Here is a 17470-nt window from a genome sequence, read left to right on the forward strand (position 1 = left end):
TATGGAAACATCAAAAAAAGTCTTTAAAAACCAAGCTGCATAGCCTTATAATGGTTCTTGAATAGCCGGGCATCTAGCTGCATGACCTTTAAGGCTTTAATTGGTAGCATATGAAAGAACTGCCATAGCCTGCTGGTGCAAGATTTGGCTACATAGCCAAAATCAACCCGTACACACCATCTCTGTTACTATCCATCAATTGTCAGCAACACCTACAACCCTCCACAACTAGACACTTGCCTTGGTGCTTTCTGCCTTTTGTGCATTACAAACTTGTGCATACTTGCAAAACAAAGTTTTACTGAGCATTAGCACTTCTTAAGCAGACTATTGTGTACCCTCAAACATTAATTTACAGAACATCACATATTCCTATTACATAAGGCCATATAAACTTATCAACAACTCCTCACCTTGAGAGAGGGGCAGCTAAAATTTGAGTTGCCACTTCAGCAAAGTATCTCTCCCTAACCAGGTCCTATTTCCAAGTCAAAGTGTAAAGATAAATTTAAACAAATTTTAACAAATGCAGATTGTTTTGACTTCACTAAGGGAATCCCAAAATATAATAAAAAAAATTTAAAATTTAAAAAGAATGAAGGATAATGATTATCAAAGTTTAGCATCTTTCCACTATGAAATATAATACATCCTGTTAAATAACAAACCCAATGGAAAGAATGTGAGAAAACTTAAATTCAAGATGTGATACAACATTAATAGAAAGTAGATCAGAAGGGCTTACCAATCCAAGCAAGCTACATTCTACATTTTTCAACCTTGTCTATACACTTGTTTGCCTTCTCAAGTCTAATTACTCTAAAGATGAATATACCTCAGATGATAATATATTATCAAGTTTATTGTATGGTCATGATTAGAAATGGGTATGAACATCTTTCAGTCAATAATTTGATTCGGCGCAAAAGTTTTAAAAAGGTAGAAAAAATTCTTTAAGTACATCAGGAGGCGATTATCAAAAAAAAAAAAAAGTACATCAGGAGGCAAGGCACAATTGTCTTATATTAAAATTCTAGTACTACTTACTATTCAAAATTCTATTATGGTAAATTGTTGATCCATCATGGCATGTTTAACAATCGAGCAATATATGACATTCATAACTTACGCTGATGTAGAACCTTTTCAATTGACCCTTGGATCAATAGATTATGAAGAATGTTGATGATATTTGGATATATAAAGAACTCAATTGAATGATTTGGTCAATGAGGAAATTTTGCTTATCCACATTAATTCCTCATAAAAGTAAGTTATTCATGGTTTAAATTTTGAACATTCACTAACTGCAATTTGAGTCTAAAGTCTGTTGCATTATGAGAATTACAATAACAATGTCCTGAAACATGCTAATAGAAATTATTTTTATTAACTTCTATATTTGTTATCATACTTTAAAATAATAAAGATTTTAGAGCCAAAAAAAAAAAAAAAAAAAAAAAAAAAAGAATAGAAAAATCAGCTGTTCTCTTAAACGTTAGAAAACCTTCAACAAGGGAGGAAGCTAGATGCTAACTCTAGGTAGATTAATCATTCTAATTGTGATCTATACATGACATGAGTTCACATATGTAATATGAAACGACATAATAAGTAATTCCAATTGTAATGTTTGCAGTGGCATGCATAAATTGTTTTTGCATATTGAATAATTTTAAAACAATGAACTATAGGCAACAAAATGAAGATTCTACCCAGCATTCCAATAGAGCGAGTGAAATTAGGAGCATAAAGTGGACTGGACTTGTCTTCTTGTTTCTTGGGCATGTGAAAGTTTCTCCTTATGAACCAGAACAAGTCCAATAAACCTGCATCAAAGGGGCAACCAGCACAAACAGGTAAACGCATATACTAAAACAAGATTACCCTAATCATTGTTTATTTCATAACTTTTTTTGTGTTTTTGGATTAAAAGAGTAGCTTCAAGGACAGGGATGATTCTTTTTATCAATTGTACCAATCCTTTAGATTCAATAATATACATATCAAATTACTTAGGGGTACTGCTTTATGTTATTTGATCAAGGAAACATACCAGATGAGAGTTGGAATAAGTGCCAATAATGAAGCTAAGGTACAGCTAGCAAAAGACTATTTTGAAGTTAAAGTTAACCCCAAAAGGTACAACTACATGCCAAAGCTAAGGAAAAAAGATAATGCAACAACCAACAAAACCTAAATTAAGAAGAAAGGTAGTGCCTTACAGATAATCAAGAGCAAAAAGTTGATTAAACTTCCCAGGTCACTAATCACTATCACTTGACTCATCACAATCAGAGATACCATGAGCCAAAAATTCTGGGATGCTTTCAATCCTTTTTGGGTGTGGTACATCATTAGAGCTTCCTTCTCCACTAGGTCCAGCCCCATCATAGTCATCACAGATTCGCTTGACTTTTTTGCCTTCCTCTGAAATGACCGAATTGTCGAAATTATGACGGATAACATCCAAACCCTAATAAGGAGTAATGCTATTGTTGGCAAACTGAGCCATTGTTTGGTTGAAATCTTCCATGTCTTTCTTGTATACCATGCGGAACCCGAAGCTCCTCACCTCTAAGCCTGTATTTTGCGTTGGGATTTGAATTCCAATATGACTGAATCCATTTACATCACATTGCCACAATTCTTCCATGGCTTCCTTATCAAATAATTCAGGAAGTAAATAAGATAGCCTAATATGATCCATCATAAAAATGTCTCCAGGTCTAAAGACTCTTCTACGCACTTTTTTTCCATTGGCTATCAAAAAACTAAAAATTGAACTGCGGTTGATTGGGTTGGTTTCGTAAGGTGGAGTAGAACAAAATACAGTGCAAACAACAATCCCCATCCACTCATCACGCAAATGACTTGGTACTTTTAGACTTATTTCAGTCCCTGTAGTTTGATGGCTAAACCACCTTGGAATTCTATTTCCAGGAATAATTAGGTCATATGCGTAACCGATTTCGTAGCCAAAGCAGGGTCCCTGAAACATAAAATTCATGCTGTTGAGAGAGAGAGAGAGAGAGAGAGAGAGAGAGAGAGAGACCTGATGATGCTTTCTTATGACTGCAAAAAAAGTGTTAATGACGCCTTGATTGTTAGCCAGCCTACAGCGATTTGAAAGGAGGAGTCTTGGCTCACCTAAAGAATATGGTGTCAATATATTTGTTACCGCTTTAGGTGATGGACAGTCAAATGCCTCGATTGAACGAATACTTGGTGGAAGCTTCGGTAATGATATAAGCTTCATGCTATCCGCCAAATTCAAAGAATTTGGTTTCAATAAATTTGTCACTGCTTTAAGTGATGGACAGTCAAATGCCTCGATTGAACGAATACTTGATGGAAGCTTTGGTAATGATATAAGCTTCATGCAATCCGCCACATTCAAAAGTTGCAGGGCAGATAGTTGACTTATGCTTTCCGGAAGGCATTCAAATTTATTATCACTTAAATTTAAAATTTCTAGAGAGGATAAGCAACAAATATCATTGGGGATTGCATTGAGATTGCAACTACTTAGAACCAAATTGGTCAAAGAACCCAAACCCATTAGAGAAGTTGATAGCTGGCACATAGAATTGGGAATTCTCGGCTTAAATCTTGTTAGAATTCCACTTGCACCAGGCTCCTCTACACTTTCATTAATCCTCCATAAGCTCTCTAGTAGTTTCGAGCATCCAGAAAAATTGAGATTTTTAAGGGACTTCATATTAAAAAAGGTGCTAGGAAGAGATATGAGATTTTTGCAGTCTCTTACATCCAATAAAGCAAGACCAGTTAAATTCCCAATTGATGTGGGTAATTTTGTGATAGCAGTGGCATCCAAGTAAAGCTCTGATACACGTTCCATGTTCTCCCCAAATTCTGGGATTCTTTCTACTTTTAAGCAATCAGAAAGGATAAGAATCTTAAGAGACTCCATTTCAAACTTGCTTGGAAGACTTCTGAGGTTTTTGCAACCTTTTAGATTAAGAAGAATGAGCTTTTTATGAACTCCAATTGATGGGTGCAAGCCAAGTAAATTTATACAACCCTTAAGAACCAATTTCTCAAGATTTGGGATTTTGTTGAAGTTAAGGGTTTCAATCAATTGTAGAGATTGCTTCAAGCGAATGAATTTTAACATGTCAAAAGGCTGTTAAATCCACACCAAAAACAAAATGTAAAACAATTAGCTTCCACCTAACCTAACAGTTTAATGAAACTTAAAAATAAAATTGTATAAGGTACCTAAATTACCTGATGTTGGAAACTTGATGGAAATGATTTTAAAGGGTATCCACTCCAATCAAGATATCTCAAAGCATTAGGAAGATGTTTGGGCACACGCAAAAGGTGAACATTATCAATTATGAGCAATTTAAGATGATGAATCTTTGAAAATGATTTAGGATTCCAATATGCCTCTTTTGGTTCATGCAACTTTAGGACCATGCCTTCAATTGCTTGTGTTCCCTAATAATTATAAATAAAAGGGATTAGTAAACTGCAAAATGTAAGATTACCAAAACTACTCTAAATTAGACTTTGTTGAATAACATAAAAGGATGTATGCTCAAGTTTTCAAAATATTTACCATATTATTTGTAAGAACATCGTCTATGTCCTTAAATAACCACAGTCGGCTACGCTTTCCAGGCTCTTTAGGGCACTCTTGAAAAACTATGTTCTTCCCCATCTCGTGTAGTAAATCATGCATCCAAAAATAATCCTCACAAACTTTTATGAGAGATTTATCAATAAGAACCCGTAATCCAATTTTAGGGTAAAGGCCAAGATAATCCAGTATTTCTACTACATTTTTGTTTGTTTGCTTAAAGAAACATGCAATATGTAGGAATATTTCCTTCTCTACTTCATGTAGTCCATCAAAAGATATTTTAAGTACTTGGAGAATTTTAGGTTCAGGAAATTCTTTAAGCCTATCTAATGCACTATTCCATTCATCAATTATTCTACCGAACAAAAAGGAACCCAAAATCTCAACAGCTAAAGGTAGGCCACCAGCATAATATACAAAATCTTTAGACAACTTCAAATAATCTTTGGGAGGATGGTCTTTTTTAAAAGCTTTCAAACTCATAAGATGAAGAGCTTCATCATCATTCAATTGATCAACCTCATATATTTCATCTACTCCAAATGTCTGTAGCAAATGCTTATCTCTTGTTGTTAAGATAATTCTACTACCTGGACCAAACCAAATATGCTTCCCAACTAACTTTTTTAGTTGGTCTAATTGATTTACATCATCAAGAACTAGAAGAATTCTTTTATGACGTAACCTATTTTTTATCAAAAGAACTCCATCATCAACATCTTGTATAATCATACTTTCCTTCAAAATTTGAAGAATAAGTTGTTGTTGTAATACAACTAAACCGGCTCTTTCAGAAACTTCCCTAACATTAGCAAGAAAACAATAAGCTTCAAATTCATTAGAAACCATACGAAAAACAACTCTAGCAATAGTTGTTTTACCAATTCCTCCCATCCCCCAAATCCCTATAATACGAACATCATTGGACCCTAAAGCCAAACATATCTTTAATTTCTCTGCTCGAGAAGTTATTCCTACTAGATCTTCATTATTTTCTGTGGATGCATAAGTCAATTTATGCAATAAGTCTCTCACAATATTTTGGATAATTTTTGACTCAGGCCTGCAATGAAGAGAGAAAAATTTGTGCTTAGTCTAAACTAGTAACCCACAAACAAATAGGTCCAAAAAAGAAAGGGGGAAGTAGAAACCCAATGTTCTATTCTGTAAATTGAAAATAATTGGCTCGAGACAAAATTCAAAGAACTAAAAAGATATATGTAGGTTTGTTTAAGGTTAAAAAAATAAAAAGCAATATATGAGATGAGTGTTATGTGAATATTTGAAGGAAAGAAATGTCAAATTGAATTACCTATCCTGTGTATGCCACCCTTTGATATTGGCCACTTCTCTCAAAGCAAAACTCCATTTTTGCACCTTCTCTATGCAATCCTTAAAACATTCGTTGTGTTTAGCAAAGGCTTGGGCAAAAGTACCAGTTTGTTTTCGTATGTCAGATGGATCCACATCATAAAAAATTGGGAAAATTATCATTTTCTTCTCTTTCATGCATTCAATGATCTTTACGAGTTCATCCAAGCACCATGTAGAAGATGCATAGTTTCCTGAGAGAATGACAACTGCAAATCTTGATTCTTCTATTGCTTTCAAGAGTGCCGGTGCAATAGATTTCCCTGTCTCAAGTTTTTCCTCATCTCTGAAGACCTCAATGCCTTTTTGTTTTAAAGCACCATATATATGATCTGTAAAACTATTGCGGGTATCCTCGCCTCTAAAACTAAGAAAGACATCATATTTCCAACTTGGTGTTGACGAAGATGAGGCTTTTTGAGTGCTTATAGAAGCCATTAGAAATACTTTGGCAAATCTTGAACTACAATAAAAATAGACAAAAGTACATTCAATTAAAATTGAAAGGAAAATTAAAAGGGAAAAAATTGAGAAGAAGAGAACAATTTGATGTGGAGGCTCTCACATTTTCTAGTTTCGGTCAAGTCTTTTTTATAAATAAAAACAAAAAAACAAACAAAGTAGGCATGCACGGGGCGCTCTCCTTAATGGAATTGTCACAACAAACTTAAAATTATATAACTGTATTTGTCATGACAAAATATTTTCTAAGTGTCAATCCGCTTGAGCTTATATTCAGGATGAGCCCTTCCCATGTCAATAAATCCACTCATTAGTTTTTGTTAAAATGATGCATCCTTTTAATTTCCCAGAAACAATATAAAATTATGTCAGATTCACAACGATTCCCTAACATGCCATCAGTTAGCTTTCATGTAATAATACAAATATAAATAGGAAATGACTGTAATTTGACAATCACAGTTGTTATAAGGGGGAAGTTTAGATATTAAACAATAAGAATAAATTGTAAAAAGCGGATAAACCAGTGACGGCCGTACATACGTGTTCTTTAGGGTTCAAATGAACCTGTGACTTGAAAAAAATAATTATATAGTATTTTTGCACACCCTTATCACATATCAGTCTGGCCCAAAACTAAATAATAATACAAATCAGGTCATTCCAAAATCAAACTACAACACAAATGTAGTTGTCTAATTCAAGATGTGGTGAACTAGTTGAAGCTGCCTGGACTAATGTTGAGGAGCTGAGTTTAGATAATAAAGTCCTCAAACAAGTGGCACAATGTGAAAAAAAACCTGACCTGGTGGAATCATAATATTTTCGGGAATGTGCAAAGAGAGCTGGTGGAGAAAAAGAAACAATTAGTAGTGGCGGAAAGAGTTGCAATGATGAGTGGAAACAATTCTCTAATCCAAAAATTGAAGAGAATGTGGAATCAAAGATCAAGGGTCTTATGGTTGAGCAAAGGTCACAATAATACCAAGTATTTCCATAGTAAGGCAACCAGAAGATTTTGAAGAAATACAATAATGGGAATTAAGACTCAAGATGGAAGGTGGATGGATCAATCAGTGGACATCGGACAAAGATTCATACAATACTATAATGATTTAGAAACAATGAATTCTAAATTGGAAGGTACTTTTCAAGAATGGGAAGTTGAGACAGCACTAAAGCAGATGGCTCCAATGAAAGCACAAGGCCCTGATGGAATGCCTCCATTATTCTACCAACATTTTTGGTCAACGGTAGATGGTAATGTAACAAGCTCTATCCTTTCTTGGCTCAACACAGGTACATTACCCTCACCTGTAAACCATACTTTTATTACCCTCATTCCTAAAGTTGATAGCCTTGAGTAAGTTACTGAGTTTCACCCAATTAGTTTGTGCAATGTTTTGTATAAGGTTTTCTCAAAAGTCCTACCAAAGCAGTTGAAACAATTTTTACCTAGCCTTATTACTGAAAACCAATCGGCCTTTGCTAAAGATAGGCTTATTTCTGATAATATCCTTATTGCTTTTGAGACTTTGCATAGCATGAAAAATTACAAATCTAGAGGAGATGGATTCATGGCATTAAAATTAGATATGAGCAAAGCTTACGATAGAGTTGAGTGGGTGTACTTGGAAAGACTTATGAGTAGAATGGGTTTTTGTGACCAGTGGATCAATCTCATTGTGATATGTGTAAAAACTGTAACTTATTCCATATTGGTGAATGGTGAACCTCAAGGCCTTATTCAGCCTACTAGAGGAATTAGGCAAGGTGATCTACTGTCTCCTTTCCTATTTCTTTTATGTACTAAGGGGTTGCATGGGCTAATCAAAAAAGTAACAATTGATGGCGATATAAGAGGGTTCTCTATATGCAGACAGGGACCTAAACTAACCCATCTGTTTTTTGTAGATGATAGTTTGTTATTTTGCAGGGCAAACTCTATGGAGTGTGAGAAAATCTTTGAGTTGCTGGCTTTGTATGAGTCTACCTTGGGGTAGAAAGTAAACAAGGAAAAAACGGCCCTCTTTTTTAGTAAGGCAACTCCCTTTAAAAGTATGCTAGGTGTTCAAGAGATCAAGTTTTATGAGAAATATCTAGGGCTACCATCTTTGATTGGGAGGGGCAAGAGAACAAGCTTCAATTATATCAAAGAAAGAGTTTGGAGGAAATTACAAGGATGGGAAGGAAAGCTACTTTTTCAAGCTGGTAGAAAGGTGCTCATCAAATCAATTATCCAAGCAATTCCCACCTATGCCATGGGCTACTTCAAATTACCAGTGGGGTTGTGTCATGAAATTGAAGTATGGTAAAAAAATTTTGGTGGGGACAATGTGGGGAGCGAAGAAAGATACATTGGATCCGGTGGGAGGAGTTAACAAAATCCAAGGTAATTGGCGGAATGGGTTTTAAAGACTTAGTCATGTTCAATGATGCTCTACTAGCCAAACAAACTTGGCGGCTTCTCTCCAACACTGATTCACTCCTCCATAAAGTCTTTAAGGCCAAGTTTTTCCCACATTGCTTGATCTTGGAAGCCAAGGAGTCAACTGCAGATTCATATGCTTGGAAAAGCATCCTCAAACGGTGAGATGTTATTCTTGATGGAGCACGTTGGCGAGTTGGAGACGAAAGTTCTATCAAAATTTGGCAACATAGATGGCTGCCAATTAAACACCCACCAAAAATAAACTCACCTATCCTAGATTCAATGGTAGAGGCAACAGTAGACTGCTTGATAATCCCGAAAACTAGAACTTGGAACCATGAGATGATTGAAGGAATTTTTGCTCCACAAGAAGCGGATTTGATAAAAAATATATATATATATATTCCCTTAACAAAACAAGCAGCAACAGATTTGATGTTTTGGCCGATGGTTGAAGACGGACAATATTCATTCAAGTCCGGTTATCGTTTCTTGAAGGAAGAGGAAGCAGGGTTATCGCTAGAAGCCCCACCAGAGTCTGCGCAGCACCTTTGGAGAAAAATCTGGTCCCTTGACGTACCTAACAAAGTGAAACACTTTATTTGGAGAGCATGCAAGAATTCGCTCCCAACAAAGTGCAACCTGGTCCGCCTTCGAGTTATTTCGGATCATCATTGTGACAGGTGCACAACATCAACTGAACATATGCTTCATGCTCTCTAGACGTGCTCGGAACTTGATGTGGTCTGGGAAGCAGCAGAATGGAACTTTCGGTCAAGGATTGAGGTTCAGAATTTCGGTGAGCTGCTTGCTTGGATTTTTGAGAATGGAAACAGCGTTGCATTATTTCGTGTGACAGATTGGAGCATATGGCAGCAGAGAAACAAGATCAGAAACCATCAGACTCATCACAGCACCAGACACTTAGCTCGTGCTGCTGCTAAGTGGCTTGCGAAGTACTCTGCAGTCCAGCCCTCTCCCACTCCTCGTGTTGCAACTAGTAGGCAAACCAATTGGATGGCACCTCCACCAAATGTCTACAAAATCAATTATGATGGGGCGGTTAGCCTAAGCTCAAACTGCTCTGGAATTGGGGTTGTGATTCGAAACAATGCTGGGTTGGTTGTCGCCTCCCATGCACAACGCTTCTGCCAAGCATACAAACCCGTCGAGATTGAAGCCATGGCAGCAACAAGGGCCATTGAATTTGCTGGGAGATTGGAGTTGACAGAATAATGGTTGAAGGGGATTCAAGTACTGTTACAAAGGCTTTAAGTACTAAAAATCCTGCTTTGGCGTCATATGGATTACTCATCGAGGATGCAAGGGTCTTAGAAAGAAATTTTACAGAATTATCCTATTCTCACACAAAAAGAGAGGGTAACAAAGTAGCTCATTGTTTGGCAAGATTAGCTCTTAACTTGTCCGATGCTACAGTATGGATGTAGGATGTTCCACCATCAGTTCTTCCTTTTGTTCAAGCTGATATAGCCTTGTGCTTGAATTAATATATAAACAAACTTTCTTCTCAAAAAAAAAGAAAAAAAATAAAAAATAAAAAAAACCGACAACACAAATTAGCTCATCAAAAAACAAACAACAACATAGATCACATATCACTCTCTCTCTCTCTCTCTCATCTAATATCTGATCTCATTATCATGAATCTCATCTCGATCTGATCATCTTAGTATCTCAAACAAGAGTAAAGAGTGAATGTTTGTTAGTTGTAACTGTTTCTCTCTTTATAATAAACTAGTCACAGACCCATGCGATGTGTATGAATAGATAATCATTTTGTAATTGTATTATAATCTATAATTTGTTCTCTAAATTTTGTTGAAAATAATTTTGTTCTCCCTAAAAATTAACAATTTCTAAAATTATTTTTCATTTTTCTATCTCTATCAATATATCATACTATTATTTTGAGCGTGTTTGATTAATATTATTCTTGTATAAGGTGGTCAATATTCTTCGAAATTAATTATGTTATAGTATGCCATGTTTTCTTTTTCTTTTTCATTTTTCATACAAATAAAAATTTTAAGTTTCAAATAAATTATTCAAATTATATTTTCTCTTAAATTAGATTATCATATTAATCAAAACTCATAACAAACTTATACTGAATTTATACTCTAAATTTTATTGTAGATAATTTGTTCTTCCTAAAAATTAAACAATTTCAAAAAGTAATTTCCATCACTCTATTTCTACAAATATATAATTTTATGTTTTTTTATTGATATTATTTTTTTTTTTTTTTGAATTTGTCTCTATTCTTCTAACTATTGTTATTTTGCATTATATTTTCCAAATTTCTTTTGGTACAACTAAAATTTTTAAGTTTTAAAGTTATTATTCAAATTCTTATTCTCTTAAGGAGGTTATTTCGATAATCAAAACTAATTCTATAATTCTCATTCTCTTAAGAAGATTATTATGATAACTAAAACTAATCCTATAATTACTGAAAACTCAATATTACTAATGATATAGCTTGTTTAGACCCCCAATTTTAATTGCGGCTTGATTAATTTTATGCTTAACACACTTAATGTGGAATATACGTGATTAGCAAATTAATCAATTGAAGCATTCAACAATTTCATGGATGAACAAATAAGTGCAACGCTAAAATGGAAAGGGCAGTGGGTAAAAGAATAGCAAACCCAAAATAACACAACAATGTGTTATCGAAGAGAAAAACAGAAGAACTCGGTGTAAAAACCTCTCCACGGCCCTCCAAGCCGAAATGATCCACTAGTGAATAAGTTGGAGTACAAGGATACTAAAAAGACCCTTCAAGCCTAATCTACCCAAAGTACTTAAGCCCTCCAAGCACCAACTACTAACGGACTTTTCGGAGTCTTGTCTTCACTAACTTCCCGAATCCCGCAATACCGCCTAATTGCACTGCCAAGCCTCACTAGCTTATTTTGGCAAATGCCTAATCCTTCCCAAGTTCCGAAAGGCTCTCTACACTCTGAATAGGTGTGGATTGTGTTTAGGTACAAATCTCCTCTCAAGGTATAACAATGTGAAAGGGAAAGGAGAAGAGACTACAAAGGAATTCTCTCTTGAGGATGAGTAACTCTCTCTAAAATGGTGGGTGTTGTAGGAACCTCTCTCTAGGGTTTTCTTCTGAATAGCCTCCTTACAAATATGTGGGTAATGAGGATATATATAGTATGGGTAAACAATATAAGAATCACACTTAAAATCCCAACTGTCAATGCATCTCGTGGGTCATCTCGTGACTTGGCCAACTCGCAAGATGAGTCACAAAAAACACGAACTCTTCAGCTTCTGGTATGTGCTCCTTATGTGACCTTCAATTGTCTTGATCAAATCTTCACCACTTAAGACTAAACCCATTACAAATAAATCCCACAAAATACAAGGAAATAAATTAATGCAATTACAAAACTTTTTGTCATGGAATTAAAGTCAACATAAATGTTATGTGAAAAACCATAACTTAACAATTACAGTTGATATTATTCAAATAATTGATAGGACTCTTAACCAAAAGTTGTCTTTTTTAATTCTTACGTAAGTACATCGAATTGGAACGAAATAAACTGAAATGGACTAATTAGACCAAATGGACCAAAGTGGATAAAATGAACCAAATTGGACCAAAGTGAACGAAGTAGATCAAATGGACCAAATTGGACTAAAAAGGACATATTTGATATGTGTCCTAATTTTTTTTTTCTTTACGACTAAAGTTTTTAAGTTCCAAATATATTGTTCAAATTTCTCATTCTCTTAAAGATGATTGTCATGATAATCAAAATTCATCACAAAATTATACTTGATATTACTCAAATAATTGATAGACACATTCAAATACATAGCTAAGATTATGTTTTGATATATATTCAAATTCTCACTTTCAAAATGACTAAGTATTAACTCAAAAAAAAAAAATTAAACCAAAGCTATAAGAGAGAGAGGCGAGTTGTGATAGGGAACTCAAAAAACACAACACCAAAAAGTATCAGCCCAAAATAGAGTTATAAGAAACACGATGATTCTTCAACCTAAAGTAGGGTTTGCAAGAAAAAAATAATAAGAATATATATATGTTAATCAAGAACTTAAAAAGTGAAGCATAAAAATATCATTTCCCATATAATATTTATTGACAGAATTTTGTACATGAGCTATGTTAGAAATTTGACCATTTTTCTCAATATCCAAAATTTTCTCCCTAATATCAAAAGCATAGAAAAAAAAAATATATATATATATATATAAAATAACGTATAAGCCAAAAAGAAAATTAAGCAACTACTTTTAGGACCTAAAATATAATAAAGCCATATTTCTAGAGAAAAAAAGGTTACCTATACTATGCTAAACATTTTCTAAAAGTATCTCTATCTCTACCAATATATCATGCTATTATTTCAGGAGTGTTTGATTGGTATTATTCCTTTATTAAGTGGTACATATTCTTCAAAATTATGTTAAACTTTTTAAGTTTCAAATAAATTACTCAAATTCCTCATTCTCCTAAAGGAGATTATCATGATAATAAAAATCACAACAAAATTGCACAAATATAGGCACACTCAAATGCATAATCAATATTGTGCTTTGATATAAATTCAATTATTACTTCCAAAATAACTAAGTGTTAACTCAAAAAAAAAAAATCAAACCAAACCTATAAGAAAGGAGAGAGACTACTTGTGATGGGGAACTAAAAAATATGACACCAATACATATTAATCCAAAATAGAGTTTTAAAAAAAAAAATTTATTCATCAACCTAAAATAGAGTTGCAAGGAAGAATATAAAATCAAGAGAGAGAGAATAATCACTTTTTCAAGAGAGAATATCAGAGAGAATATCAAATTTATAGAAAATAAGATGAGAAGAAAAATAGTAAAAATAAATGATTTAGTAATAACATAAAATTATTCAAATCATGATATGTAATAGAATAACATTATATTCTATACTGAATGCTTGAAAATGTGAAAACCCAAAAGCTATTTAGACCCCCAAATTAAAGTTACGACTCGATTGATTTTACTCTAACTTAATACTAAGTGCGGAATAGAGTAAATGCGAGCGGATAAACAAATAAGCTACTCTAACCCATAAACATTATAACACAGCAGTAAAATGAAAGGTAAAAGAGTAGGGAAGAAGAATGCAAACACAAGATAACACGCCAATATGTTATTAAAGAGGAAACCGAAGAACTCGGCGAAAAACCTCTCCGCCGCCCTCCAAGCGGTAATTGATCTACTAGACAATCAGTTGGGATACATGAGTTAGCAAGAGACCCTCCAAGCCTAATCTACCCGATATACCTAAACCCTCCAAGCTCCTATTCCAACAAGACATCTCGAAACAGTGTCTTGTCTAGCTCTCCAGATCCCGCAACAAGCTCCATGTTACATCTGCCATCCTTGGCTTCTTCCAATGCTCTCCAGCAGCACCAAAACCACACTGAACACTCTGAAAGGATGTGGTAAGTGTTTGGGCTATCAACCTCTCAATGGTATGAAAATTGAGAGGTAGGAGTTGAGGAAATTCCACAAGCAATTGTGTAGAGAAATGTGGGTATAACAATCTCTAACTCTCAAGGTTTGTGGTTAGGGTTTTCTCTCTGAAGCATTCCTCAACTTTTGTGGGTAATGTGCGTACAGAAAGTGTGTATCAGTTAGCCCAGTTTGGCAAAACAGAATGTTTCGCGAGTGTCTCGCAGGAAGGCCTTATCCGCGAGATACTTGTGAAACACAGCTGTCTCTATCTGTTCTGACTCTTCGCATTCCAGTCATGTGCATGGCACATGCATCATTTCGTGAGATGCTTAGTCGCGAGCTACCCGCGAAAACTCTTCTGTCTTCAATTACTTGAGTCTTCACACACTCTCTCTCTATCACACAACCCTTACAATTAAATCCCACAATAAATATAGAGTACAAAAGATTGAATAAAATTACAATCAAATTTGGCACGGAATTAAAGCCAACAAAACATATAGTTGTAAATTACAACTTTACATATACTATCTTTATAATTCGATAAGATAACACTTATGAAATCAAATAAAAGAAAAAATAATAACAACTTAAAAATTCAAAACCAAATCATATTAACCTAAAGTAGAGTTATAAAGAATACAAAAATTCATCGACCTAAAGTAGAGATGAAAGAAAAATAATAAAATCCACCAAAAATTTTGTGTGTGTGTGTGTGTGTGTGTGTGTGTGTGTGTGAGAGAGAGAGAGAGAGAGAGAGAGAGAGAGAGAGAGAGAGAGAGAGAGAAATAACCTTTTGTGTGTGGGAAAACTATGTATAGAATGAGACCGTGAATTGCAAATTTATAGTAAGAGAATAGGAATAAGAGAACCAAAAATAAAAGGAAGATAAATGGATAGAGGAATGATGATATTAAAGTTGATAGTAGTGGAGATGTGAAAAGGTAAAAAGGAGGGGAAATGTTGGAGAATGTGTAAAATTAAGTTAGAAAATTAATAATGGGAAGACAATGAGTTGAGAGAGAGAAAAGATGATTGATTATAAAGAATGTGTAAAGTGGAAACCCAAAAAAAAAAAATTGTAACATGGCGCAATGATGTGGCTCAACAGGAGTGTAACCATAATAAATGTTATACTTCATCTTTTAGAGATATATATATATATATATATATATATATAAATTTATATTAGATGTTTGTGAGTGTGTGTTTGATACTAATTAATTGTGTGGATTACTTATTTTTATTTTTTGTTATAATTTTATTTGTGAGAATAGTTATGTGTGTGACTGTGTGTATAGTATAAATAAATTTAACTTATAATTTAATAATTAGGAAATACAAAGGTTTTGTTACATGTGTGTGTATTTTTATCATGCTATAATAACCTTTTGTTATAAAGTTAGTGATTCAATAAAAAAATAGTAAAGTTAGAGATGTTCAAGCATGTGATTTATTAAGTAGACACTAAATGTATTATTTATGTATGGATGGGTGTGATTGTGTGGGTCAATAATAAATACAATGCCAATGGGTTGAATTTTGTCATTTAGTTTGAAATATTTTTATAAAAACAATGACAAATAGATAATGACAACTACATAAAAATAAAAATATTATACGAACTTAACAACATATTTCTCAAAAAAAAAAAAACTTAACATCATAAAATGTTCACAAGTACCTACATTGATAATAGATAATAAAAATTGATAATTAAGTATCATATAATGATTTCAAAATATAAAACTCGTAGAAGAAAATTCTAAAACTTCATGCATTTACGTGTGTGTGTGTGTGTTTGTCAACAACTTGATATATTCATCTTCTTTTTTTAATAATTTTTTTTTTATTTAAGTTTCTTAACGATCCTTTGAAAAAATAAATCCTGGATCGGCCATAGCCAAAAACAAACTTTATTTTCCTCCACCTTTCCTATGCTTTATCATCATCCAAATGGAAATTGAACCCAAACTAAAAATATTTTTTCTTTAAAAAAAAGAAAAAAAAGAAAAAAAAAACAGAGAATTCATGTTAAATTACCGATTATCCCAAAAATAAAAGCTATAAGGAAATCATCACATGTGGAGCTAAAATTCCCCTTGACAAGAGGGGGCCTAACACGTGGATTTTTATTATTTTAAATTAGGGTTGAGTAAAGATAGGGGTCGAATATATGATCTCCTGCTTTGATACCATATTAAATTACCAATTTTTCCAAAAATTTAAGATAATTGGAATGACGACTTAACCATAATTCTAACAATTTACTCAAAGCATTGCATAAATCGATGTAAAGTAAAGACAAGGGTTGAACACATGATCTCATGCTTTGATACCATATTAAATTACTAATTTTTCTAAAAGCTTAAGATAATAAGAAATGACGACTTAACCATAATTCTAACTATTTGTGCAAAGAATTGCATAAAGGAAGAGAGAGGACCTTGAGGATGCGGATATCACGTTGTCAAGGAGACAAGAGGCTCAAATGATGTCTCAAAAAAAGAACTTTGTGCGTGCTCAGTTAGAGAAAGCAAATAGAGAGAGAAGCTTACATAAAGAGGAAAACTGTGCTCGGATTATGGAAAAGAGAGAGCAGTAGAGAAGTAATGTAAAGCTCAAGAACCTCTTGAAAGAACACCAGATTCAGTTCCTATTTTATAAAGGAATGGCCATTCACATCCTCTGTTTTGGCCATTTTTGCTTTAAAAACTCCAATTTGTTTATTCATTTCAATGCCAGATTCAGCGTATATTATGCAAGCATGGACATAAGATAGAAGCACGCTTATCCTCAATTGGCAGTGAGGTCACAACTCATTGTTCAAAGGGTGAATTGCAAATTACGCCCTTAAAGTTTGGGGTATTTGGATTTTACATCTTGAAATTTCAGAATATGAATTTTATCCCCTGAAGTTTGGAGTGTTTAAATTTTACACCCTGATATTTCAAAATTTGAATTTTACCCCCTAAAGTTTGGGAGTGTTTGGATTTAACACCCCCAAATTTTGAAACTTTAGGGTGTAAAATCCAAACACCCCCAAACTTTGGGGAGTAAAATCCAAACACCTCTAAACTTTG

General features: G+C 33.8%; 1 protein-coding gene across 3 annotated transcripts; it reads right to left on the reverse strand.

The window, feature by feature from the left end:
* Positions 1–453: 453 nt before the first annotated feature.
* Positions 454–17118, reverse strand: LOC126693717 (disease resistance protein RUN1-like). Of its 3 annotated transcripts, XR_007645473.1 has the most exons (8): positions 16834–17118; positions 5925–6446; positions 4589–5675; positions 4252–4467; positions 3056–4147; positions 2226–2992; positions 1716–1829; positions 454–478 (listed from the first exon to the last, which is right to left on the reverse strand). XR_007645473.1 is itself a non-coding variant. In XM_050389858.1 (6 exons), the coding sequence occupies exons 2-6, from the start codon at positions 6419–6421 to the stop codon at positions 2477–2479; spliced, it is 3408 nt and encodes a 1135-aa protein (XP_050245815.1). In that variant the 5' UTR covers positions 6422–6446; positions 16834–17118; the 3' UTR covers positions 2102–2476. The 3 variants fall into 3 exon arrangements, 1 of the variants encoding a protein (XP_050245815.1); XR_007645472.1 differs by lacking the exon at positions 454–478 and having other exon boundaries at positions 1500–1829; XM_050389858.1 differs by lacking the exons at positions 454–478; positions 1716–1829 and having other exon boundaries at positions 2102–2992.
* Between the last annotated feature and the right edge of the window lie 352 nt (positions 17119–17470).

The sequence above is a fragment of the Quercus robur genome, chromosome 7, assembly GCF_932294415.1.
Source record: "Quercus robur chromosome 7, dhQueRobu3.1, whole genome shotgun sequence".
NCBI lineage: Eukaryota > Viridiplantae > Streptophyta > Magnoliopsida > Fagales > Fagaceae > Quercus > Quercus robur.